The sequence below is a fragment of the Aythya ferina genome (assembly GCF_964211825.1).
Source record: "Aythya ferina genome assembly, chromosome: 1".
Lineage (NCBI taxonomy): Eukaryota > Metazoa > Chordata > Aves > Anseriformes > Anatidae > Aythya > Aythya ferina.
The window spans coordinates 154,193,977-154,220,949 of NC_140296.1; the positions used below are offsets into that span (position 1 = coordinate 154,193,977).

Sequence of the window (26,973 nt, forward strand, 5' to 3'; positions counted from 1 at the left end):
ATCCTTTCTGTTTAATTTTTAAATATTTCCCTTATTTCAGTTCATCCATCTCTTCACAATTTTCCCTACCATATAATTATGCTTTACTGTATAATTATGTTTTTTACAATGTAAAATACAAGATAGGAAATAAGAGAGTAAAAAGAGTTGATGGTAATAATTTGATATCATTGGGTCTGTAAGATGTAGAATACAGAAGTGCACATGCATAGATAAAAAGCACATATTTTACATACAAATAATAATTGTATGTAGTAAACATCAGAAAAACAAATGTTCTTGCAACAAGTTCTTCTAAAATAATTTTGTTGTGTTCTTCACCTAGATTAAATTTAACAACAACTTAAATGGAGAAAGAAAAAAGAAAACTTTCAAAATTTGCTGTACCAGTACCCAGATAACCTTTAATAGGTTTACTACATATGAATTGAAACGCAATGGTTCAATTCAAAGGTCAGGCTAAACCAAAACTCCACAGATTATATTTCCATTTCCATGTTATTGTAAACATAAATTACTTTGCACTACAGCAGCATTAGAATGTAACTGTAACACTGGCAGGAGAATTTGTCTTAAGGAATTTTGTTAAATGATGTGTCATCATGGCCCCTCAGATAAAGAAAATAAAGATGCTATATTTGAGATATATAGCTTAGAGTTCTCACAGTATAGATAGTATAGATTTTATTTATTTATTTATTTATTTTCTTGGCATCTCCTCTGGGAAACTGAAATCAAGTTTAATCTTTGCCTTAGTATTACATGTATATTTAATAATTATTGTATAAAGCATTTATGCATTTCCAAGTCAATGACTTCCTTGAGGCACTGAACATAAACATAATCTTTTGTGTAAGCTTTTTCCTCTGATCCATCACACGCAATATCAGTATGCTTTCCAATTATTTCTAACTCCAATCTGCTGAAAGCATGAAACAAGTGCTTAAGTAATACTGACCTTTAAAATAATTCCTTTTATTTCTTGGGGCATGTTTTTTTCTTCTTAGCAGACAACTATTAGCGATTTAATAAACCAGAACTATTGGCTGAGGAAACAATTACAACACAATTTCTATCTAGCCACTTGAAATGTAATATATTTGTATGTAAACAGAATAACAGTAAAATTCTTTTAGAAGAGTGCAAGAGTGTCATTTAGAGTGCCAATACCAGGATTAAGGTTGTCTATAGAAGTGCTTTGTGCACATAAGCCACCATTATACCATCATTTACAGTTTGTTCTATTGGAACTCAAGATACTTTCTGAGGGGGCACATCTGTTGTGCTTCCAGCCTCCCTCAGCCTCTAGATGATTCCTTTCCTGAGAAAACTGACACAGTTCCATGAAAATTTTTCATTTCTTTCGTCTGGGAGAGCTACGTCATTGAAATCTTCTTTCTCCACTCTATGTCTCATTAGCCTGTCTCACTGTCTCCACAGCCACCAGCTCCTGTTCACACTGGTGTCTCTGGTCCTTCTGCTCCCAGACTCTATGCTTAATGTTTCATCATTGTTTTGCTTCCCCTTCCAGTCCTAGGCTGCCTTTTTCAATCTCATCTTTATTTCTTTCTAGGATGGGATTTTTTCCCTCTAGAGAGCTTCCTCCTCTGCCTTCCCTGAGTTCCAGCAAGGCACAAGAGCAGCGAGAGAAAGACTCCCAGATTTATTAAGCAGTAGCTGTGCACCAAAAGCAAGAGAGGCCAGAAGATCTCAATGACAATATTATGTTTCAGCATTGATCAACGTTAATTATGAACAGTACTGATGTCCTAGCTCTAACTTGATTTGCTGTCAGGCAAATGTGTTTGTTTTAGACACTACAATGATTTTAATTTGGCTTCTATGCATAGCTCTAACAGCAAGCATGTAAGCAAATCTTAAGACTGGGGTTCCTGAACATCTGTGGGGGTTATATTGTCCTCAAAACTCTTATTTTATTCTCAGACTCTAAACTACCATTATTACTACAACTAGTAATCACAATACTAGCAGCTACTGTCCATTAAAATGAGAGAAGTTTTGTATTATGGGATTTAGATTGAAGGAAGACTGTTTTAACTCATTAAAACAGCTGATTTCTCTGGTTACTTGTCAGACATACAAACATACAATGCTTTCTGAGGAATTTAGATGCATTTACATGGATTATAGCTACATTTTTAGAAACCATTTCCAAATGGTTTTAAAGACCAATTTTATTTTAAATCAAATATTCCTGGCACCATATCCATCTCAGCTACATCTATGCTGGTGAAAAACTACCTTTTCCAGCTGCAGGATTAAATTGTCCCAGGCACATCCCCACTCAGATCAGCATGGTTTGTATCTCCGGTCATTGTTTCTAAGGAGAGGAACACCCAGGCACACAAGGCAGGTGGGAACAGCAATGTGCTTTGATCACAGCTGTGAGCAGCAAACAAGAGCCACAGGGTGACATGGTGACCCATTCAAGACCTGAAGCATAACTGTGAGATAACCCTTGTATTTATACACTTCACCACATAAATGTACAATTTGACATTCTGGAGGTCTAGTACCAGGACAACACTGCTAAACTGTTGAACATCAATATTAAAAGGAAGTAGCAAGGACTGATGCTCCATGAACTTACTGTTTATTGTCTTGCCTGTAATTCGGGAAAATTTCATCTTTTGAGGGTTTGAGAAATATTGTAGACGGTGAATAATATTCCTTTCACAATAACTGACTATTTAAACTTCCAGGAATCAGTCAACATCTTTAGTAGTTATAAAAATGTACATGTAATCAAAGCAAAAAAATAATGGTGGTATTGTTTGTGGAAAAATAAGCCTGTGACTTGAGGCACTGATCAGGTTACAAGCAACCAGAGTTAATTCTTTTTTATAAAAATTAGAGCTGAAGATGTTTAGTCAGATGCTTACATTTAATTGAAACATCAGCACATTAACACACTATTTAAAACAAACAAATACACACAAAAGATTATGTCTAAGAAACTGCTAGATATCTGAAGTAATTCAAATCCTAGTCTCAAATGACAGTCAGTGAGCTTTTTACCACAGACTTTCACTGATCACAGTGAGTGGCAATTATCTATGCCTTGAATAGATTAAACGTAACTTCACATTGTAAATGTTAACAAAATCACAGCACATGACAGCCACGTGGCAAAAGCAGATAAATAAACATTTGAAGGGATTTTCTAAATCCATTTAGGCTTATATTTGCTAAGAAGCACACTAGTCATTTTCTGAGGATAATTTCTTCCACTGTCTGATTGGTCAAAGGGACAGTTTTGGCCTTTTTCTGGTTTTGTGTTTGGTTCCTTTTTAGTTAGGACCAGTAAGAACGCTAGGAATGTGAGAATGTTAGAATGTAAACTTCACTTTGATTAAAGATGGTGTGAATGCAAATATTGAAACTAAATAAAGCTGAGTTGATATTATTAGAAGTGGATGATGACTGAGACTGCTAGCAGCTGCAGCAGAGTCAAGCTCTCTTGCCAGTCCTCTTAACTCCTCTTAACTTAACTTTAAATGTCTAAAAGCTAGACATTTTCACATTGGTTATAAGGTGGACACAGACAGTGCTCATACCTGTTTGTATATTTGAGTACATGAGGGATGCTTAGTATATGGCTACACTGGTGAACTGTATGCAGGTGCCCTGGCAGTGTCAGGGGGCTGTAGCGGCCTCTGTGAGGAGAGCCCAGGGCTGCCCTGTGCCAGACATGGCCGGTTCCAGCCAGCTCCACTGGCCTCACCACAGGGCTCATCTGGGCCCAGCAGCCACTCTGGGGGCACCTTGGGGAAACTATTTAATAAAGGGGGAAAAAGAAAGGAGGAGAAAACAAAAAGAGGAGGAAACAGTGGAGGGAATGGTATGGTCAGAAGAAGAGGAGGTGCTCCAGGTGCTGGAGCAGATAGCCAGCCTGTGAGGCCCACATGTACAGTGGGGAGGTCAAGGTCAGCCCACAACAACGTGAAGCCTCCCAGGGCACCACAGGCAGGGTCCTGGGTACATCATACCTGAGGACCTGCTCAGTAAAGCTATCTAGTAGTGTCCAGTTTCTGTGAACCTAGGCAACACTTTTTTAATGCACTGTTCATTGTTATATTGATTTTTAAGTGGTTTCCTCTCCCAGGGTACAACAGGTAAACTATAAATTAGAATGCTTTAGTTGGTAACAGATCTAACCTTATGGTATCGTGTCCGTTCCTAGTGCATGTTAAAAATCAAAAGAATGTGGAATAATCCAGATATCATCTGAGCATTGTTCCTTGTGAATTGCTTGTAAACAGTGCTACAGCTCTTAATTTCTGATTTCCATTTTGCAATTTTTAATCTCTCACATCATCGGAATCAATGCATTGGAACTGTGTCAGTCCAAATGTCACTGAAACATGTTGGAGTGCTATGCTGGGACACAGTCACTGTCCATGTAACAACGTTACCATGGGTGTGTGTGGTCACACACTTGAGGAACAGGACAGCATGCTGTTGCTAAGACATGTTTGCTAGTGACACATTTCCCCATTTGTAGTGCACTGCTACTCTCTCTTTCTACCTTTGGATTTAACACACTTGGCACAGCTGGGCAAATGGCAGATCTGACAGCTAATTGCCTGACAAGAGGTCTACACCGTGCAATTTGCTGGCCCTATGGCATGGAACTGGGAGATGACAGCCAAAAGATTAGTGTCATATTAAAAATATTGTCATCAGCAATTAGAAATAATTTAATTTGCTTTTCTGCTTAGAAGTTTATTTGTTAATGAAGTTACTCCTAAAATCAGAAGTACAGAGTTTGGACAAAAGCTTGAGAACAGAAATCCATATTTTTTTTTTTTTTCCCTTTTTTTACCCATGGATAAAGTAACACATCTGAGTGCTAGCGCGGTCTGACACCTGAAGGTGTGCCAATCACATAAAATGTGTTTGTACCTTCAAGAGTACAAAATTTACCAAAGAGGCCACTCTTTGGTAAATTCCTGAATCTTGTGAGGGCTGAAAGAGCTGAAGGTGTTCAGCTAAAAGGTCAAGGAGCTTTCATAGCTGCCTGATAAAGGTTGGAGATTTCAATTATGTTTAGGCTTCTGACTTTTTGTTCCTATGCCCAGTAGTTCTGGATTATTATTTTTCCTCTCTCAACCTCAGAAACATTCCCAGGACAGGAAAAAAAAAAAAAAAAAGATTTCATCTTTCCTAAAAATAAAGGCATTGGGCTTAAACTTAAGGAAAAAATGCTCAGCCTATTCACATGAACATCTTTATTTATATATATATAAAAAAAAAAAACATAGGAAATGCAATTTCATCCTCATTTAGAATATTTTAAGGTATCTGTATTTTATCAAAGCTTTCTCTCATCTCTCTTCCTCACTGTAACCATCCCCCTCAAAACATTAGAAATAGTGTAAAGAATTAAGATTGCTTTAAGATTGCTGATGAATGAATATTTTAAAAGACACTGCATAGCAGGAGAATTTGATAAAGCATAGGCAAACTGCTGTTTTCACATAGAACTTCTGTATAAAATATACATGCCATATATCTTGCCTAAAGCCATAAGACAGTCAAAAACATTTATGTTACAAATTTATTCTCATTAAGCTACACAACTAATAAAAACATCTGTCCAAACAAAGCAGCCCAAATCACATATGCTGGCATTTTAAAGGCCCTGCGTTTCCAAAGTATTTACTTTCAAACTTGTGAAATCTCTGTCAAGAATTCTTAAGGTGTGCATCCCTTTAGACAGAACAAATGTATCTTTTCCATGGAAACAGTAGCAGAATGGTGCATTGTTTTGTACTTGTTCAAAATAAAATAATTAGTTTTGTTTTCAAATATATACAGTGAAAGATGTTTTAATTTATTATACAAAGCACATTAACAGCTCCCCCCCCCTTTAAGTTCTGCTGCCTTGAATGAAGAAAACACAATGCTTAATACCTACCTTTCATATTTTGCTGTTTACTTTTTTACTGTTTATATTAAGGAGCTCTAAAGAAGTATTAATACCCCTATTTTGCAGAATCTCAAGGTCACGCAACTACAGCAATTGGATCTGCATACAAAGTGTCTTGGATTTGTTCTGACCATTAGCTTGCATTGTTTCAAGTAGTGGCATAGAAATATCATCAAGTAATGGCATAGAAATATCAGAGTATGATGGACTGTTACATCTAAATAACTCTTTATCCATGACTGATGTCCATCAAGGCGTATTAGAACTCATGTGAACTCTAAAAGCACATCTACAGAAATTACTTCTTATCAAGAAAAAGTTTCTTGTTTTCAAAGTGTACAGCAAATTTATTAATTGTTCAACAACTAAAATATAAAAATAATACATGTACATATGTACAGATATGATCAAGGTTTATGATATCTTTCTTGCATATCTTGCATGAAAGAGAGTTAAGTGCCTCTCACTATCCTACTATCCTACTAAACAATATGCAAGATAAGGGAATAAACTGTAATAGCATATTACTGTTGTCTAAACTACCAATTTCTTCACTCAGCTTCTCTCATGTAAACAATTTATAATAATGAGAAATAGAATACAGAAAGTTTATGTGGTAATAAAGGTAAATTGAGACCTATAATGAAGACTGTAGAGGTATAAACTTCACAGAACAACAGCATGGAAATTACATTTTTTCATTTGTGGAAAACTGCCCACAAAATTTCACCTTAATTCCTCAAAATTTCTGAGTTTCCAAATCTGAATATATAGCAGTTTCTTTTTGTTGTTAAGTTTTATTGCAAGCTCTGCAGTGTATTTCTATGAAGCAAAATAATGTACTACACTCTTTATATTTAAATACCTGCTTAGTTTAATTGTTAATATCATTAATAGATGTTACTTAGGTGTAATAAAGTGTTTTTCTCATGTTTTAGTACATATGATTCATGAACAATATATTCTATATTAATATGTTAATATAAAAGTGTGCTTGCAAAAAAGTCTAAGAAACTGGGCTTTATTTAGTAATGACGGACTTCATAAATGGTTCCCAAACATCAGGAGACTAGAGGATTTAGGAATGAATTAAAAACTGCAATTATTCATGAATTTTTTGGATGACTCTTTTCAGTTACACTATTTATTAGAAACTGAAGCTGGATCTGTTTTTGTATTTGTTACAGTGTCCCAGGAAGATCTTGTGTCAAGAGAAGAACATGTAAAGTATGTTCCTCCTTCCCTTTGTACCCTGCAAGATGCTGGGTGAAGGGGTAAGCACAGATTTCCACTCTTTATCCTTGCTGCAGGCAATGTGCTTTTAGATGACATGTAGATGTTGGTAAGGAATGTATTCTGTCTCTGAACCGGAAGCTTTGTTATAAATTCAGAAATCCGATAAAATAGGAAATAAATTTGCAGAATTCAAGTATAAAAAATCATCTGCACAAGATAAACTTTCATTGAGAATTATTCCAAAATTTGAAATAGAGAAAATATGATATATCCTCATTAGGTCTTTAGAGTTAACAATTTGGTTGCTTCCATGCATTCATATAATGAGAATCTAATATTAGATCTTGTGGCCAATTGAAAATAGTTTTGAGTGTAAGTAAATAACAATTGAAAGAGATTGTTTCACACCATTTGTGAATGATTTTCTCAGCAGGAGAAAAACAGTAGTTTTAAGCATGAAAAGTTTTATTTTTAGTGTTCACACTAAAAGTGAAATCTAGAATGTGAACTTTTTTATTAAAGAGCATTTAAGACTTTTTAGTTTGTGGAGAGAATTCAGAGGGAAATATTGAAGCCCAGTCTTCCAATTGGATTGCAAGATTTTTCACTGTTATCCAGACAGGAATTACTTTTTTTCCCAAGTTTCAGCTTTGAGACTTAATGTCTAGTTTAAGCTATTCACCTAACCTACTGCTTAAGTTAAGAAAAAAAGACCACTCTGTCACAATTCCTCTGCCATTTTAAGGGGATGATTCTTGAAATGATGTACCTTGTTTTCTTCATTGAAAGAAGCTGTATCATAGCTTATTTCATACCAGGCTTTTAGAGGGCTACAGTTTAGCGATGTAAATTTTGCTGTAAGTAACAAGTTAAACTGAGAAAGCGGAGTTTGTATTACATAATTTTAATAACCTATAAGCAAGATGTCTAAGCCAACATGACCTTTTAGGTCCCCTTTTCAGTACATGGACAAAGACTGATATTTTCAGAGAGCTGACAGGTGATACTGACTCTAGCCTTCACATTCTCTGGAGCAGAGACAACTACATTAAATTTGACATTAAACTTTAGGCAGGAAAATCAGAAGATGCAGTTAGAAGAGCAAGTAACAAATTCTAATTTTTATTCCCATTCTTATGGAGTTTTATATATTTCTTTTTAGAGGAAAAACAAAACAAAACAAAACAAAACTACAGGAGTCCAGAGAGAATAAACTACTTTTTTTTTTTTTTTTTTTTTTTTTCTTTTCTCTCTTTTTTTTTTTTTTTTTCCTTTCTTTTCAAAGGGGAGAGGGATCATTAGTTTACAATTCTGGTTCTTGTGATTTCTAAAGGCAGGAATAAGGACATTCTTGTTCAACAGCAGTTAATGAATCCCATACTGATTTTGGTGGTACTGAACATAATCCGAAGAACGAAAAAGTAATCTATGAGTTGTTGATTTACGTCATTCTTTTAAGAAGCATCTATTTAGAGTCTGTCTTAATGTAATTTTCAAAAACAAAATAAAATGCCCCAAACAATTGTGAAGTAACGGTACATACCAAAATACCTAAATCTGAAATCCTGCAGTTTTTCATACTTGTGAATTATTATCTTTCATTAAAAATGGTACTATTTGCAGACCAAAATGTCAAGATTGTCCTGCTGAAGTTAAAATCGTGCTGAAAATCTGGAAGAGACTGGGGATTAATCATGTATTGTATATTGAGGGACTTTTTTCCTTTGCACATAAGCAAGCCTGAAATGAATCTAGCAGTACAAATCATAGTCAAGAAGTTACTGTATTGGTCCATTCAAGAAATCCATAATGATTCAGGCAGTCAGATGCAATATTTTCATATACTGTGACATAAAGAATTTCTCAATATTCCCTTAGGAGAATAACCTTTCCAGGAAAAAAAAAATATTTTGTTTGTGTTTATTTTACTTTTCCAGAAATAGTGTGGATGAACTAAGTTCTTAACTGTATAGTACTTGTACTTTGGTTATATCTTATATCTCAAAAAAACTTCAGGTGATGGAAATGTTTATCCAGATCTCCTTCTGACAGTTCTCCTATAAATAAGATATTTTTTTAGCTGTAAAGTAAATTGCTAAACACATTATATGACAAAAAATGGTTTCTATATAATGAAGAGTCAAAATATTTTCTCAGCAGTACATCCCAAATTCCTATTTATGTTACCCCATTAATGTATACAGCTCTATTTTGGCTCAATGACTTTCCATTTTCAGAACAGATTTAGTAAAAGTGATACATTACTTATTATACTACAAGTGAATAAATTGCTTTTTCTGTTAGCAAAAATTGTTTTCTTATTCTGTTTTCATCAGCAGTAGCAACTCTTCCTTTCTTCTGTTTTAAATCATGGGATATATTTGTTTAAGCAAGAAAAACAAAATTACCTTTCTTCCAAATTTAGTATTACACATCTTCATATTAAAATCCAATTTAGAACAAGGTTAAGTAGAATAAATATAGCTTCTCATTGCTTTCCTCATTTTGCCTACTGCTGTTCTACTCATTTCAACTGACAAGAGCATTGAGCTGGGAGAGAAGCAAGGTAAATTCAGAAGGAACTGTGAATATATTATCATTGTATTTATTCAGTAGTGCCATCAACTCATATAGATAAATGACACTAGTTCAGTATTTTTATAGGCTGAGACCTCACTTGTAGTACAATATTCAGTGACCCTGAAATATATATTATGAAGTAAACTCAAGATGCACAAGCTCCCGTGGGCAACAAAATATCAAATTCACATAAGGATGTTTTGCATTTAAATTACACAAAAATCCAAGATATGTAAAACATACATTAGGGCAGGATATGGTCCTTTGAATGTTATTCTCAATGCTCGTACCAGCAGCAACCGTCATCTGAAAAAGGGATTCAAAGATTCTGCTGAATGGAACAGAATTTTGTAAAGTGCTACAGTATAATTAAATTACACCATGTTAATAAGATGAATGTTATTAATTATCATTCAAACAAGCTGATCTGAGAAAAAAAAATGTTGCTCAACTGACATTCACAAAATAAAAATTAAAAGTATCGTTACATCTTTTGGCTAATGTAGTGCTAACAACCAAATATTATATTATTTATATGTTCTGTACAGTGCTATGCAGAAGTGAACTCTGACACATTGTCAAACAGTCAGATAACTGTGGAAAAATAATTGTACCTCGATGACTAACTTTAAACTGAGTTCTCTACCTAAAGCAAGATTGACCACTTCACAAGAAAGAAGGAAAGTAGGATTTTCTCCCCAAAATTACTCAAATTAAAATAGTTTATGGACAGACACATAAGAAACTATTAAATTGTAAGGAAGAATTTACCTATTAAACAGATATTTTTTTTTCAAGCTGCCTCAGACTTCTCTATTGTACCAAACAATCATAATAATGGAAAATAGTATGCGAAAAGTTATATGTTGTTAAAAATCTGAAAGTCCCTTTTAAAGAATACTTTTTAACATTAAATGTTGTTTTCCTTCATTTTTCATTACCTTTTCATGTGTTTTTGCAGAGCCCAACATAAAAAATGCTTCTGTAGGCAATCTAACCAGGTTACTAGACTAACTCTCTAAACAATTTATTTCCATTGTTGAGAGTAATAATAAACACAACATTCATCCTAATTATAGTTGAGCTTTGTCATCTCTCAAAATAAATATTGACCAAAACTTTATTTCTGTGACTATTTACCACTTTAGTAAGTGAGGTGGTAAACCTGGTATTGACAGAGTATATACATATAACTGATAGAGTTCTGAATAGACACTATTTTTAGAGTTCTGAATAGGAAGCATTTTGATATTCAAGTATTTGTAATAGCATCATATAACATCTGAATATACAACATATTGCAATGTGACTTTACTATCATTTAAGATGAATTTAAACTTGACTATGTTGTGATTTATTTGTGCAGGAAATTAAAATGTGCACATTTTCAGTATTTTTAATATTAACCACAGGCATGTATGCATCTTTCTCTGTCTATGAAGAATATTGCCAATGCACTTAATGTTATGATTTGTATCAATTTTTAAATATTTGAAAGCACTTTAAACTTTCAATGCTTTAAAGTATACTTATGCTATTAGTGGGAAGAAAAAGACTAAATCTGGAATTTTAAGCAAAACTCTCCATTCTGCCAACACCAACAATTTCTTATATTGCTTGTCTCAACTTTCCCTTCTTCAAATTCACACCCTTAAATATTTGAAAGCATTTTCATAATACTGTTTTGATTATTTTTTAAAGGAAATTTCACTTCATACAAAGTAACTACTTTTGAAAAGAACATTTCCATGCAAAGCAACTTTGTGATCAGCTGATGGATAATGTTTAGATGGATATTTAAAACACTGTTAATCCAGAATTTTGTAAGGAAGACACAGCCCACATTATGTCAGGATGACACTGTTTTAAATGAACAATATCTCAGCACAACAAAACACATACATTATGAACTTTATGTATTCAGTATTTGTCTTATACATCTTTATTACTAGCCTAACACCCATTACATTTAATTTCAATGTTTTTACATATGAAACTATTTAAAAAGTTAGAAACACATGCACCTAGATTAATGTGTAAATTATTTACATTTTATTGCACATTTTTTGATTAATATACATACAATATGTACACTATATATGATGATTTCTGATAATTTTGTCCTTTCATGTGAAAAGGAGGACTACTGTATACTTTTGACTGCTGCATCTGCGCTGTTATCACGCGCTGTATATTCATCTTTTCTGTACCTAATTGTTTTAATAGCACTAATCTCTTAGCAATTTATTTCAAATTATGTTTTAAACATTTTCCTGTTGGAAAACTATGACGAAAATTTTATTAATGAAAGGTATAAAATTAACAGTGCTTAATTCTAGTAACTAATACATTTAAGGTCCAATATTTTGACTATTCAGGCCAGGAAACTTTACATAACTAGAAATGAGTGATCTTTGATCTTTCATTGATGTAAGCGTGTTTTCTTACAGCTGTGGTAATTTCCTATGCAATCATATTCATAGTATAGCTATTATGTCAAGTTCAAGAGAAGAGAACTGAAATAAAAACATTCAATAAAAAGTATGAAACTTGTGCATTATTTCTAAAATTGTCTGTCTTCAAACTATGTGTATTAAGGCAAGTATATTTTATTGTCATATGTAAATTTTGAGATACAAAATTCATGACTGAATTATGCAGTATAAGTAATGCAGCAATTCCCATCTCATGCATGTTGATAAAATATTTATTCTATTAAAGAAGGCATTTAACATTATAACACCTACTTAGTACTTTGTAGTCTAGTAACTGTAACCTATTAAAATTAATATTCATGAAACTTTCTATTACAGTTTGCTTTTCCTCTTGGAGAAAAATAATAAGCATCAAAATTTATCACGGGAGATAGGTGGGTCTACAGGGAGAGAAAATAGCAAAACCAAAGCTCTAGAACATGTATATGTTCTGTCTTGGGATGAGTGCTTCAACTACTGTTTGCTGTGAACCGCATACACAGGGACAGATTTTCAAGCTTTATCTTAAGTGGTGGACCCTTTCCTCTCTCTGTTTGGTTTCCATATAAAAGAGCCCTTTGTGAGGTTGTGGCACATCTGAAAAAAAATTATGGAATGCAAAGGAAAAAAGCATCACCTGTGAAAAACCCTCTAGGTACACACACAATCAACCTACACCTCCTGGAGTTTCCTTGACTGCATCTGATGATAATCATAAATAATGACCCGCATATGCACCAAACTGGCCTACATTTCACAGCTAGATGTGAACAGTGAGAAGGATATCTGAGACTACAATTTCATTCTCCTGTGGAAGCACTAAAATAAAATGCAGTTTCAGCTAATTCTGTAAACTTACCTGCTAGAAATAGCTGAAAGTTCAGGAAGTCTAAAATAGTCAGAGTATCTAATACTATTATTCCTGAGCTTACCCCTTGTAGCAACTTTATTTTTTTCTCTGGTTAGTTACATTGGGCTTTCAAGTGATCTTCCTGTTCAGATCACATGAAGCAAGACATTTTCCTAAATACCCACATCATTAGAATCAAAACCTTCTTAATGAGTCTCTGGTCAAAGCTTTAGGAAGTTCTGCATTCAGTTCTGATGTGACTAGTACAGCATTTAATTTCAAGGTGAATTCCAAAATAAGATGTATTCAGATTTGCTAGCATAAAAAAAGAAAGTCAGATTTCATAATCAGTAGTATCCAAAGCTGTTGCCAAATTCAGAGATACTCACTGAATAAATCTAAATTGTTGGTAGACTGAAGAAATCAATGCATAACTGGGGAAGCCCTATTCTTTAACCTTTGTAGCAGGTATCTGACCATTCAGATCTGCTTACTGGAAAAGTAATGATAATTATGCTCTCAGAGATAAAAATTCTCCTTCAGAACAATATTTGGTGCTTCTTCACAAGAACTTTTATGTGACCTTTCTTACATCATTCAACAAAGCCTAAAATGCTATTTAAGTATTTCAGTCTATTGAAAATTTTATTCACTCATATTAATGAGTGAAAATAGGCAAAATCAGAAAAGATCTGGTTCTTTCTTCATGTTTATGTCATCTCTTTGTGGGGGAGCTAACTGAGGTAATGTGTCAGAAAGCCATCTGAACGGTCTTCAAGGTAAAAAGCCCCAAAGGAACAAACCAGTTACCTACTTTCTAGAGCCATTTCCGTGAATAATCCCCACTTTCACAGTACATAAGATACAACATTTCAATAAGTTTATACTTCATAGTGAAATTCACTACCTATTCTCTACAACAACCACCCCAGGACACCCAGACTATAAAACTAACCTCAGCTAAGTCTGTCCTGATGAAATGAAGCCTATTACACATACTACTCCATTCAGCTAACATGATCACTTCAATAAGCCGTATCTTCAGCTCACGCTGAAATCAGTTTAATCTAGATTCAAATGATAGACCCATTTGGACAAATGCATACTAATGCAGAATCTGTAGTTTTTCTTTTGTTTATTTGCTTTTTAAGCGTAACATGAACTATAGGTCATACTAAAAAATAGACAGCTCTCTTTGCAATTGAAGGCCATAAGGCCTTACTGAACATCATGGTGCATTACATCATAGATACATCAGACTTCTCTGGTATCTGTGATGGTACAAGCCTATTCTAACAACTTTAAAAAGTTATGTTGCCATGTGAATTCACAGTAACTATGTAGATGTCATTCATATTGCCTGATCTAAAGAGAAAGATAAGTGTCATATCCATGTGGTGGCAAAGTGTAATTTAATAATCACAAAGGTATATTTTAAAATTCACAGGCTGAATACTGGATAATTTTCTGTGACAGTTATCCCACCGATGTGTTCTCTTTTACTGAAAACCGTTTCAGACCTTGACTGGACAGAACCCTGGGACACCTCATCTAGTTAGTCACACATGAACTGATAATCTTCAGAGATCACTTCCAAGCTAAGTTGTGCTATGATTCTATTACTTTTCAATATTAAACTGTTATTTTCAATATTTATTTTTATAGAATGCATAGTTCTCATGATGCTAGATTTGGTACCTATAAACTGAGAAAGATAGAGAGAACTCCTTTGGATAGAAGGAAAACAAGCCAGTCTATGTATCTAGACAACCTGGACACAATTTTAATCCTGAGAAAAGTTCTTCTGATACCTCTGCACTTGCCTGTGCAAGAGATCTTTTCTATCACTTTCCCAGATCTTTTCCATCACTTTTAAGTGGTGGTTTGAAGCCCTTGGGGCTTGCTTGGGAAAAATGAAAGAAGTCTGTGACAACTAACAAGTGATTTCAGATCTTCATTGCTGACCTCATTATGAAAAAAAATGACATGTCCTTCCTCTTCTTCAGCCACCTCTGAGACTCACCGGTTGGCTATAAGTCTTAAAACTGCCTGTAAAGGGTGGCTTAGAAAGCAGTGAAGCAATGAAGACAACTCTTTCAGGCTCACTGAAGACCAAACTTGCCTGTCACAATTTGCTCTTGGGTAAGGGTTGACTGCACCCTCTGGGACACTTTAGACCCCATGCAGAATTCCAGCAGGTGGCTCAGACACACAGCCCACTTGCAAGGTAGACTTTTAGGTGGAAAAGATGAAAGACAGACTGTGCCACACTTAGATCTATTGAGGAGACCACTCCTTCAGTGTAACGGAAACATAACTAGGGAGGACAAAAAAATGTAACGGATACATTTAAATCTCTCCTGGCTAGTCAAGTAGGGGACTCAACTAAATGAAGAAGTTGGCATTTATTCTGGAAAATGAACCCAGCAGGTTGATGAATTGACCTTTAAGATCATCAAGTCCAGCCACTAGCCTGACCTAGCAAATTCCATCACTAAACCATGTCTCTTAGTGCCACATCCACAAGTCTCTTAAATACCTCTGTGGATAGGGACTCCACTACTTCCTTAGGCAGCCTGTTCCAATGCTTGCCCACCCTCTTAATAAAGCAGTTCTTTCTTACATCCATTCTAAACTTCCTCTGGTGCAACTTGAGGCCATTTCCTCAAATCTTATCATTTGTCGCCTAAGAAAAGGAGACTGACACCCACCTCACTGCAACCTTCTTTCAGGCAGTTCTAGGAAGTGCAGAGGTCTTTCCTCAGACTCCTCCAGACTAAATGACCCCACTTCCCTCAGCTACTCCTCATAAGTCTTGTTTTCTAGTCCCTTCACCAACTTCGTTGCTATTCTCTATAGATGCTCAAGCACCTCAAGGTCCTTCTTGTAGCGAGAGGCCCAAAACTGAATAAAGTACTTGAGGTGTAGTGTCACCAGTGCCAAGTGCAAATGAACAATCACTGTTCCAGTCCTGCTGACTACACTATTTCTGATGCAGGCCAAGATGCCATTGGCACTTGTAGACATATTATAAGAACATTTTATGTTTATTGTGCATATACACACATGCAGACCTATATCTATTCATATATATTTGTACATACACTATGCATAAATTAATAATTACTATATGCTTGATGATGATGACAAGCAGAAAAAAAAGAAATTAAAAAGAATAACAAAAGCCACACTCTACAACCATCTACATCTATATTAGCTCTCTGGTATGTGCAATGACCTGTACATACTTGACTTTGTACATGGGAACATTCCCACTGAGCCACAGGAAACTTGCTCTCTCTGTAGAGTTAAATCTACATGTTAAAAAAATTGCAAGATCTGGTCTTTAAAATCTAATATGTAGAAAGACAAGCCTTGCAGTGTAGAAATCTTCCCACAGGACTGTTACATGATGATACGATGACATAAGTAAGTAAGCATTTTAAAGAGATAAGATTCATATTTATTTCTTACCAGTATCAGAGTGAAAGAACTGTCTAATTATTCATTGATTAATCATTTTGAAAATCTTTTGGGATGTGAATGCTGAAAAATACTGTAGTTACAACACCATCTTATATTTAAACTATAAAGTGTTGATTTAAATGTATTGAATTTAGGACTTTTTTTTAATAGCAAGGTTTGGAACAGTGATCACAGAAGCAGTGTTTGAATTTATGTAGCCATTAAGATTTTTTGAGATCATGTGTCTGTGTTGTACCAAGGCACAGAACTAATTCAGCCATATCCTCTATTGTTAAAAATTTATTGTTAAAATTTATTGTTCAAAATTTACATCCAGGTTAGATAAAGCTCAAGTGTACCTGAGAAGCCTATACAGGTTTCAAAAACCTCATCTTATGAGAGAGAGAAATCTTAAGAATGAGGCACAGTGACATTGAAAGCTCTCTCAAAGGCAAAATGAAGCCAAAATTTTGAAAATGTGTTTAAAATATAGTGAATCATACTTGCTTTAATTTGAAAATTTTGCCTACTGTTGTCCTATTATAACTAAATGACTATGGCAGACAGCAAAGCTGAAAGCATGCCTAAATCTATTTCATGAGCAGTACACAATTTTGCTTGCCCAAAAAAGTAAGGTGAAGCCTATTTCAAACTATTCCTATTCTAATCCTCAGCTTTCTATATAGGGAAAAAATAGTAGGACTGTAAATGCCAGTTTGGTAGAGCAAAATGTTTTGTTTTGTTTTGTTTTATTTTATAGTAAATATTTCCCTGATTTTCCTGAATGCATATGACTGTACATGAAGTTTCTTGGAAACCAAGGGACAATTTGCTCCCTGATACCTTGGAAGCAGGACGAAGACGAAGAAAAGGTACCCATGGTGAGTGCAGAATGTGGTGCTTTCTTGCAGTCCTGAGAAAGGATATGTATATATTTTCAGGGAAAATGATTTACAAAGTCTAAAGCTTTTTTTTTTTTTTTTTTTTTTTTTTTTTTTTTTTTGTATTTAGTTCCAGTAAGAGATCTGATATCTTGAATGTGTGTGATAATGACAAAAAGGTTGAAAAATAGTTGTGAGGAATTTTGTGACTAGGCATTCTCACTACACAAGAGGCAAATGTCATTTTGCCTGGAGAAGCCCATTGGAGATTTTACTTCTGACTTAGGTATCCTGCTATCTGGTTTCATGATTACGTAAGTGTTGTTATGATGGGAAAAAAAATCATAAAAAAATCCACCCTTATGAATTCTCAAACATCAAGACTCAGAGCAAGTTAATTGCATCATAAAAAAAATATATTTGTGTTTTACTGTTTATGACGTGTATTTACTTAGCGAGGCTACTCTTTAAAAGCACTTAGTACACCTTTATCATTTAATTGTACATGTACACCTTTATCATTTAGCTATGCATACATATACATAAAGGAATTTAAACTTTGACTCACCAAGGCAACTCATCAAAATTTAAACTGAACTTAAGGGCTCTGAGCAACAACAAACCGGTCTTTTAAGGAAAGTCTTCAGAATAGTCTATATGGAAATTGTAGTCATAGATAGATGAGCTTCAGTAATGGTTTATCCTTCATATCCAGAGAAGAGTCATTAAGTATAACAAAACAACTTGTATTAATTTAAAGTATCCTACGTCAGTCTGGGAACATCCTCTTGTACTCCCTGTACAAATCATTGCAAGTTATTTGTTATGTGCGAGCTTTATACCATTTATGCTATGTTGGTACATGAATCCCTAATATTCCAAACTTTAAATGTAAACCAATGACAACTCCTAAGAAAAGTAACAGAAAACATCTGAGGTAATGAGGAGTTCTCTCTTCAGACAGTAAACTGGAAAACTCCAGTTTAATTTATCTTACAAAGGAAAAAGGACATAATATCTTGCCTGAACTCAGTCCCCTGGTGCAGGGTGAAAAAGAAATGATCTGACACAGTCCATCCCCTGTGGTCAGAGAAGCCAGTTGTGAAGAATTGACCATACCCTGCCACACTGCTGTGTTCAGCACAGCTGTGTCAAGAGATCAAGGGAGAGTGAAGAAAACTCCTTCAGTGCCCTACAGTGACAAACTGAGAGAGGCTGCCTGTGACTCTGACTCCCCTACCCTAGACTCAACACAGAGGAGGGCTGGGAAATATTGGATAGACCACATTTAATAATTTCTGAATGGTTCATTAAATTGTAAATCTGAAGGATGTGAATGCAGAGCAAAAAATAATTATCTTGCATAAACTGAGTGTAAAACGGAAGGTTGCTGTGGTATAACTTTCATATACACAGTTACCAGCATCTCAAGGCACAAGCTTCAATCTTCAATATCTATCATCATGTCATTAATAAACATTATTGAACATGATAGAGAGTTTTGAATATTATCTGGGAAAATACATATGAAAAGGATTTTAAAGAATATACACTGCCTTCCCTCTTCCACCTACCCCCTCCCCCCATCTTTCTTTTATATGCATTTTGGAAAGGTATCCACCACACAGTGCTTCTCTTCATTTATAATGATTTCTCATTTGTTTTTTTTTAAATACTATATAGTGATTAAGTGAATCTACTCCTGATCTATCTTTCTTTGGCTATAGGAGAAAGAGGAAACACTATTTTAAAAGTTGTAGAGCTGGGTGAAGTTAGAGGAAAATAAAAACTATGTAAGAGCACTCTGTTGCTTGATGACGCAAGAGGAATGATTTTTTTTCATTAAAGCTCTGCCCATTCTAATTCCAACAACGATAGGTCTGCTGAGATTATTAGTCTAAATCCTAGACCGCATGAAAGGAGTTTCATATTCTATTTTGTACAGGTAAAGTATCACTTTTAAAACTAAAATCTCATTCTATAAGCTAAATAAATACAGGTAACATTGTTACACCCTGTTTTTTTTTTTTACTTATAGTCTGTCTGCTAAGAGAAAGATGTTCCCAGAAATGTAGATATCTGGTGGCCTATAGAGTGTTTTACTATAACAGTTATTAATTTGATGCTTTGTTTTAAATGTTTATCCTTCCAGAGAAAAATACAGGTTTCTCTTGAAGATATGAGTGGGATAGGCATATGATACTGCTAATTCCTGGGAGATTTAATGCTACTCTGTTCAGCTAGCTTCCAAGAGATTTGTCTCTCTCCCTCCCTGACTGTACAACATTTTGCTGGTCCTGAATAGATCAGGGTCATCACATGAATTCTTGCTGTCTTACAACAATTATTATTTATTTAAAATAAATTTTATTAAAACTGGCCACAAGATTTGCTAGGCACTGTGCAGGTACAGGCCTGAGAATTTTTCTTTTCTGAAAAATGGCAGAAGAGAACATTTCATGTGTGTATAAATAATTCACAGTACTTGCTTTATTTACTTTTCCTAGGATGTACTGAAGCCCAGGCCACAGACTTCAGCAGCAGTAGTTTTATTTTCCCTTAAAGACCTCCAAATCCATTGAGTTCTCAAAAGACATTGAAATGCCAAACAAATATATACCAATGCAGTGCTACTTTCATGATTTACCCACAGTTTCAGGAACTGAAGCTGCTTAGGATGCTGTAAAGTAGCAGCAAAGGCAAATTAACAAGTCTATGCGTTTTTATTTATTTATTTATTTATTTTTCCTCAGCTGTTCATAACCCTTTGGGCATCAGCCAGATGTCAGAAATCAGTTCAGCTTCACATTAATGTCATTTGAGAAAGTCATAAGGAGAGGCAGATGCAAGCAGAAAAAATACACCTTGGAAAGACAGCTCAAAGATGGAGGATATAGGTGGAGAGGAGTTGGAGGCACTTTCACGGAAAACAACTAAGAAGCTATGAGAGACAAAGAGGCAACACAGAACACTGTTTTTAAGTATCCTCTTGAAAATAAATCTGAAAAGTGTATCTCTGATAGAAAATAAGTGATTATTTGCATTAACCCTCAAATGTAGTGTTTCCTCTCTTGTATCGCACTAGGGAGTGGAAATAATGTGATCATCCATGGAGTCTGACTCAGAAGTTGTTACTGTAGACACAATAAACTCCCAGTTATCCCTGAATTTGTGCAGGATTTGCTGCTCCACCTGGATACATACAAGTCCATGATCTGATAGGATTCATCTCAGAGTACTCAGAGAGCTGGTTGAAGTCATCATAGGACCTCTCTCAAATATCTTTCAATGGTCTTGAGAATTGGAAAAGGTCCCAGTTGACTGGAAGCTGGCAAATGTAGTCCCAATTTTCAAGAAGGGCAAGAAAGAAGATCCTGGCAATTACAGGCCTGTCAGTCTCACTGAAGTGCCTGGCAAAATTATGGATTATTCCAGGAGTTATTGAAAAACACCTACATGACAGCACAGTCTTTGGTCAGAGCCAACATGAGTTCCCTAGGGGAGGGTCATGTCTAGCTAACTTAATTTCCTTCTACAACAAGATCACCCAGCTAGTTGACCAAAGGAAGCCAGTCAATGTAATCTTTCTGGACTTCAGTAAAGCTTTCAATACTATCTCTCACACTATCCTTCTGGACAAAATGCCCATAATACAGCTAGATAAAAGCATAATAAATGGTGAACAATTGGTGATGTGTCAGGCCCAGAGGGTTCTTGTAAATGGCGTTACATCATGCTGGTGACCTATCACTAGTGGGGTTCCCAAGGACTCCATTTTAGGACCAGTCCTCTTCAATGCTTTCATAAAGGATTTGGATGAAGGACTTGAAGGTTTTTTGAGCAAATTCATGGACAATACCAAATTGTGTGGAGCTGTTGATTCCGTTGAGGGTGGTGAGGCCTTGCAGAGAGATCTGGACAAATTAGAGAACTGAGCAATTACCAACAATATGAAGCTTAACCAGAGCAAGTGCCGGATTCTGCACCTGGGAAGGGGCCAACCCTGCTTATAAGTACAGGCTGAAGGACTAGATACTGAAGAAAGGGATCTGATCACTTGTGTTTTTCAGCCTGGAGACGAGAAGACTGAAGGGACACCTTCTCACAGTCTACAGCTTCCTCAGAAGGGGGAATGGAAGGGCAGGTGCTGATTTCTTCTTTCTGGTGACCTGTGATAGGACCCAAGGGAACAGCTTTAAGGTGCCACAGGGGAGGTTCAGGTTAGACATCAGGAAAAGGTTTTTCTCCAAGAGTATGATCAGGCACTGAAAGAGGCTCTGCAGGGACCTGATCACAGCACCAAGCCTGTCAGAGTTCAAGTTTTGGACAATGCTCACAGACACGATCTGATTTTATTTATTTTATTTTATTTTATTTTATTTTATTTTATTTTATTTTATTTTATTTTATTTTATTTTATTTTATTTTATTTTATTTTATTTTATTTTATTTTATTTATTTTATTTTATTTTATTTTATTTTATGTTATTTTATGTTATTTTATGTTATTTTATGTTATTTTATGTTATTTTATTTTATTTATTTTTATTTTTTAAACTTTATTATTTTATTATTTTTGGATGGTCCTTCAGGGACCCAGGATTTGGACTCAATCATCCTTTTAGGTACCTTCCTACTAAGATATTCTAGAGAGTCCCAAGAGATAAAAAAATCCCAACCCCCCAAATCCAATACCATCAAAAGAAAAAACAATCCTTTTTTTTTTTTTTTTAATGAAATGTTTAAAATTCCATTCACATTAATGTATGCACTTAACCTGTTTAAAAATAACACTGAGTTTCTCTTTTGTAAGCAAGTCTCTCCGCTTGCAATGAACTAAAGAAATAAATCTAGTAGGTGACAAACCAAAATGAAGACTGGATTCCTTCAAAACATGCTAGATCTCATGAACCAAGACTTAGAGGATTTAGAGCCTTACTATCTTACAGTAATTACCCATAAAATATTTTGACACACTTGTCTGGCAAGTCAATTTTATTCACACATAAAGGTATTTAGAAAAATGTTACTGCAGAATTTTTTTATTGTATAAATTAAAGTCTTCCAAATGAATAATATGATTTTTTGTAACTTATGAGAAGATTCTACACATTTTCACTTAAACATATAGAGAGATTGAATTCATAAACATCATATAGGTTTGAGCAGCCAATTTGTTTAGAATGGTTTCCAAGTTATCTTTAACCTAAAACAGATTTTCTTATTTCTAGATGTTTTATTTGATTTATTTTTACAAAGATACTTTTGAATTGGTTTATGTATGACTGAATGCCACTTGTTCTACTTGGCAAACAGTCCTTTTTTTTTTTTTTTTTTTTTTTAAACAAACAAACAAACAAACAAAAACAACAAACAAATCAAAGACCTAACACAAACAAAATGGCAGCTAGAAGATTCAGATCAGGAGCATACATCATAATTCCATTTTTAAGTTCATTCTTTCATTTCTACCTATGCAAATTTTCATGACCAGGATTACTCAGAGCATGGGAAGGCCTCCAACTCTGTGAAAATCTGTCTTTCTCACCAGACACAGGAAGAAAGTATATAGAATATATAACATAGTATCGTCAGCACAAAATGAAAAGAAAAATAGGGAAAATACAGTTATAGATGTTCACAGAGAGGAAAAGTTATTTTGCAGAAAGTGATAGCAGACTTCCACCATCCTGTCAGATCTACCTTAGTTAAGTCTTCTTGGACTTTTGCTAAAGTGCAGGATTTATCTAATCTTAGTTATTCACCATCAATAGTTAGTGTAAACACATTTAGAATGTAACTCATCTGGCCTATGTCATGATCTGTTTTAGGATGAATATCACGTAGAACTGGTTATTTTTCTTTACTAACTATAACTCAAATATAGATTTCTACATTTGATAACTAGTAGGTAGGAGAGGGACTTTATCTAGTCTTTGCACAGGAGCTTTTATAAAAAGAATTATTAAAAAGCACATGTTCAAAAATTAAATGAAATTCTAATTGTAAAGGAAAGAACTGAAACAACTTTGATTTAAAATAAATATGAAACTTTTCAGGATGAACAGATTGAGAATTTTGTGTCCTTATGTAATAAACACCATGTTTATTAGCAAAAGCTTTTTAAAGCTCTTTCTCAGCCATCATTTTTGACACAGGCTTACAACTCAAGCATGTCTCCATGTGTAATATTCCTTTCTGTCTCTTTATTATTTTCAAATCAGATGGATTTTCCTAACAGAATATTGAAAGAGCTATATCTTTTTTAATGAAAATGAACAGAAATGGGTGTTGAAATTCTTTGTATTTCTCTAAGGGCAAGGGTGGTTAAAATGTGTGTGCATCAGATGAAAATTACCAAGACAGCAGTAACTAAGGAAAGAAAGGTGCCTGGAAAGAAAGGATATCCTGATACCTCAAATCTTGCAGCACTTCTCTGCATACAGGTATTCTACCTAAATAAGCATCTAGATTTTAGACTATAACAACCATTATCATGCACATATAAAAACTGGGACTATAGCACACCTTAAAATGTTGATTTTAAGAGCACATGCTTCACTGACAGTCATAAAAAGAATATAACAAAACAGTAAAACATTACCCTGGCAACACTTGCTCAAACAACCAAAGAATTAGCATCAAAGCATCACCGGATAAATACTGGCTATATTTTTTTTCTCAGATTCACTCACACAGAAATGTAAAAGACTGCAGATCCAGACAAAACAATCTTTTGAGTACATGACAACTGCAGATTTAGAGAAATGTATATCACTAAAGAAAGAATCTAGTTTGCAGAACAGGTATTCTGGTGTAAAAAATCCAAATTTGAACCCTGACTGTCTGACAACAACACTAATATTTTCTAGTGAGAAAAGTGAGGAAAAACAAATGTAGCTTTCTGACATTAAAAAAAACAAAAAAAAACAAAAAAAACAACCAAACAAAAAAAAAACATTGAAATTTTGTCCTATTATCACTGAAAAGTTGGCAACTGTAACAAAACTATAGTATGATTTTATCTGCATATTATACATGCTTCGAGAATTAGTTTTTTAAGCTATAAGGTGCTCGTAAAACATAGAAGATGAAAGGAAAGATGTGGCCTAATAGCCCCCAGACAAAGCATCTCCTTGGGAGAAACAGCAAGCTGTCAAGATTTTATACATATCTGAGCATTGTGAATTGTGCAAGTCCTCTAACAGTTGGAAAAGGAGAGATCAGAATACTCTGATCAACTGAAAGAAAATTCCTACAGAGAAGAAATTGAGACAGCAAAGATCAATAAAGGGCAGCTGTGATCCAGAGTCTGTACCAAGGAAGCTGAAACTGAATTATTCACACAGCTCATCCAAATTAAATGTAATTCAGAGTACTTGAAGTTAAAAGATTCCTGACGTATTGATGAATAAAGAAGTACTTTGAAGGGTGATTATTAATATGAGTGTGAATTTCCTTAAAGTTAGATGGTTTGAATATAGCACAATCCTCTCTCCAGAAAGACTTCAGTTAATTCTCCCTAAGGAATGCCCAGCATAGATGAGGAGTTTTGTTCTTTAATTCAAATTTCTTGGAAAAACACAATACTTTGCTTTGAAAGTATTGAAGTGATTCAAACTAGTAGGACTTGAAATGATTTTTTTTTTTTTTTTCCATTGGAGTCTAAAATAAATTGCATTAGCTTCGATAAGCCACAGGAAGTACTCTGCAGCATAATCCTAGCTAGACAAACTCACATGAAAGTCTTAAAAGGAATATCTTTGAAAGCATTGAAAACATCTCATGCTTGGTAGGGAGAAGGAGGAAGGGAGATAGATAATTCTTAGTCAGTAACAGCAGCACAGCTGCCAAGTCTGGGGAGACTCACAGCACTGTGTTCCGAAAGTTGGAAAGCCAGAAGCACTGACTAGGCATGGTATAGACACATTCCTAAACTTGACTATGCAGTTGTTTGCCAAGCAACTTGCTACCAACTACTGGAAAATATCTCAAAGGCTGAGATTTCTGTAAAGGCCTGAATTCTACAAAGAGCTCACTCCTGATGTTAGTCTTATTGATATCAACATGAAGGGCTCAATGCAATGAAGTATCTTATGTAACTAAGAAATATCTTTGGTTATTAATATGGTAACTGATTATGAGGTGTATTACTCTAATCATTATAATTTTGGTGTATATGGAAAAGACGTCTTATTGCGATGTCCTTGTGAATTTTTTCTTCCTTCCTTCCCTCCCTCCCTCCCTTCCTTCCTTCCTTCCTTCCTTCCTTCCTTCCTTCCTTCCTTCCTTCCTTCCTCCCTCCCTCCCTCCCTCCTTTCCTTCCTTCCATTCATCTATTTTCAAAGTATGATAAGTCACAAACATTTTCTTTTTTTTTTTTTTTTTGTTGCACTTTTGTGCATGATATTAATTAAAAAACAACAACAAAACAACAGGTAATGTCTGTAGTTAGAAATGTTACTTAAAATTGTAGCAGTAGTCACAGGAAATAAGCTCAGAAAAAAAAAGTTTTTTAAAAAATATGACAGTCAATATTTTATATTGCAATTTAAAATTATAACTGATTAAATAATGTTTTAAATACAGATATTATCATTCAAAAATGTCAAAAAGAAAACCTATGAAAAATTCTACTATGTGTATATTATCTAACATTGTCTCCAGACATTGGCTGTGATATGTACTTTTGTGTACCCAAGGAACACATGATTAACACTGACAGAAAACATAATTAAAAATATATGAGTTGGGAGTGTGGCTGTTATTTTCACATTTGTTGTGGAACAGAGACACATACATTAGATCAATAAATTGATTGATTTGGTAGTCTTAGCTATGAGTGTCACACAAACTTACAAATACCACCTTTTCCATCTGAGAATCTAGCTGAGAACAGCCCTGCTCCTTTTGATGCAATTTTAACAGCTTTATGGTTTTACACATCCAGATGTCTCAAATAAAATGATGGGACTAGTGATAAATGTCTATGCAAAAAAAAATATTTTCTAGATATTTTGTATCCCTGTGTGATACTGAATAACTAAATACTGTATAGTGAGATAAGTACCAAAATGTTCCTGCAAAAAAGACAGCAATGTTAAAGAAATCACACCTACAATTTCAGGTCAATGTGTTTTGAAAATATTCTCTGTTTCATTCATCTTTTAAATGTCTTTGAAGCTATTGCCTTTGCAAAATCTGTCCTCCTAGCAGCACAGGGTCTGAAACAACTCCACATGTACAGTGAAACAAAGACATTTTTCATGAGTGCTTGTTTAAGAACGTTTATTTGGTTATGCATCTTCAATTCCCTACATCTGTGGATGTCTTTTCAGTTTGCTGCTATTATTTAAAAGCTTTGGTACACTTGAAACCCTTTGCTAGGCAGTACAATATTGTTATTTATTAAAAAAAAAAAAAAAAAAAAAAAAAAAAGATGACAGGTTTATATTCTTCCATTTTTCTGTTGTGCAGCCAAACAAAAAGATCAATTATTCACTGTCACTGTCATTGATTCTGAGGTGATCAGAT

At 34.5% G+C, this 26,973-nt stretch overlaps 1 protein-coding gene across 9 annotated transcripts in view; it reads right to left on the minus strand.

The window, feature by feature from the left end:
* Nucleotides 1-26,973, minus strand: part of PPFIA2 (PTPRF interacting protein alpha 2) — a 328,145-nt gene that overhangs the window by 144,266 nt on the left and 156,906 nt on the right. For 5 of the 9 annotated variants that reach the window (XM_084507291.1, XM_084507288.1, XM_084507290.1 and 2 more), the window contains one exon: nt 10,013-10,075. The exons of the other annotated variants lie outside the window; for them this stretch is intronic. In XM_084507291.1, the coding sequence (XP_084363417.1) occupies nt 10,013-10,075 (63 nt within the window). The remainder of the gene's footprint in view (nt 1-10,012; nt 10,076-26,973) is intronic. 9 annotated transcript variants of the gene reach the window in all.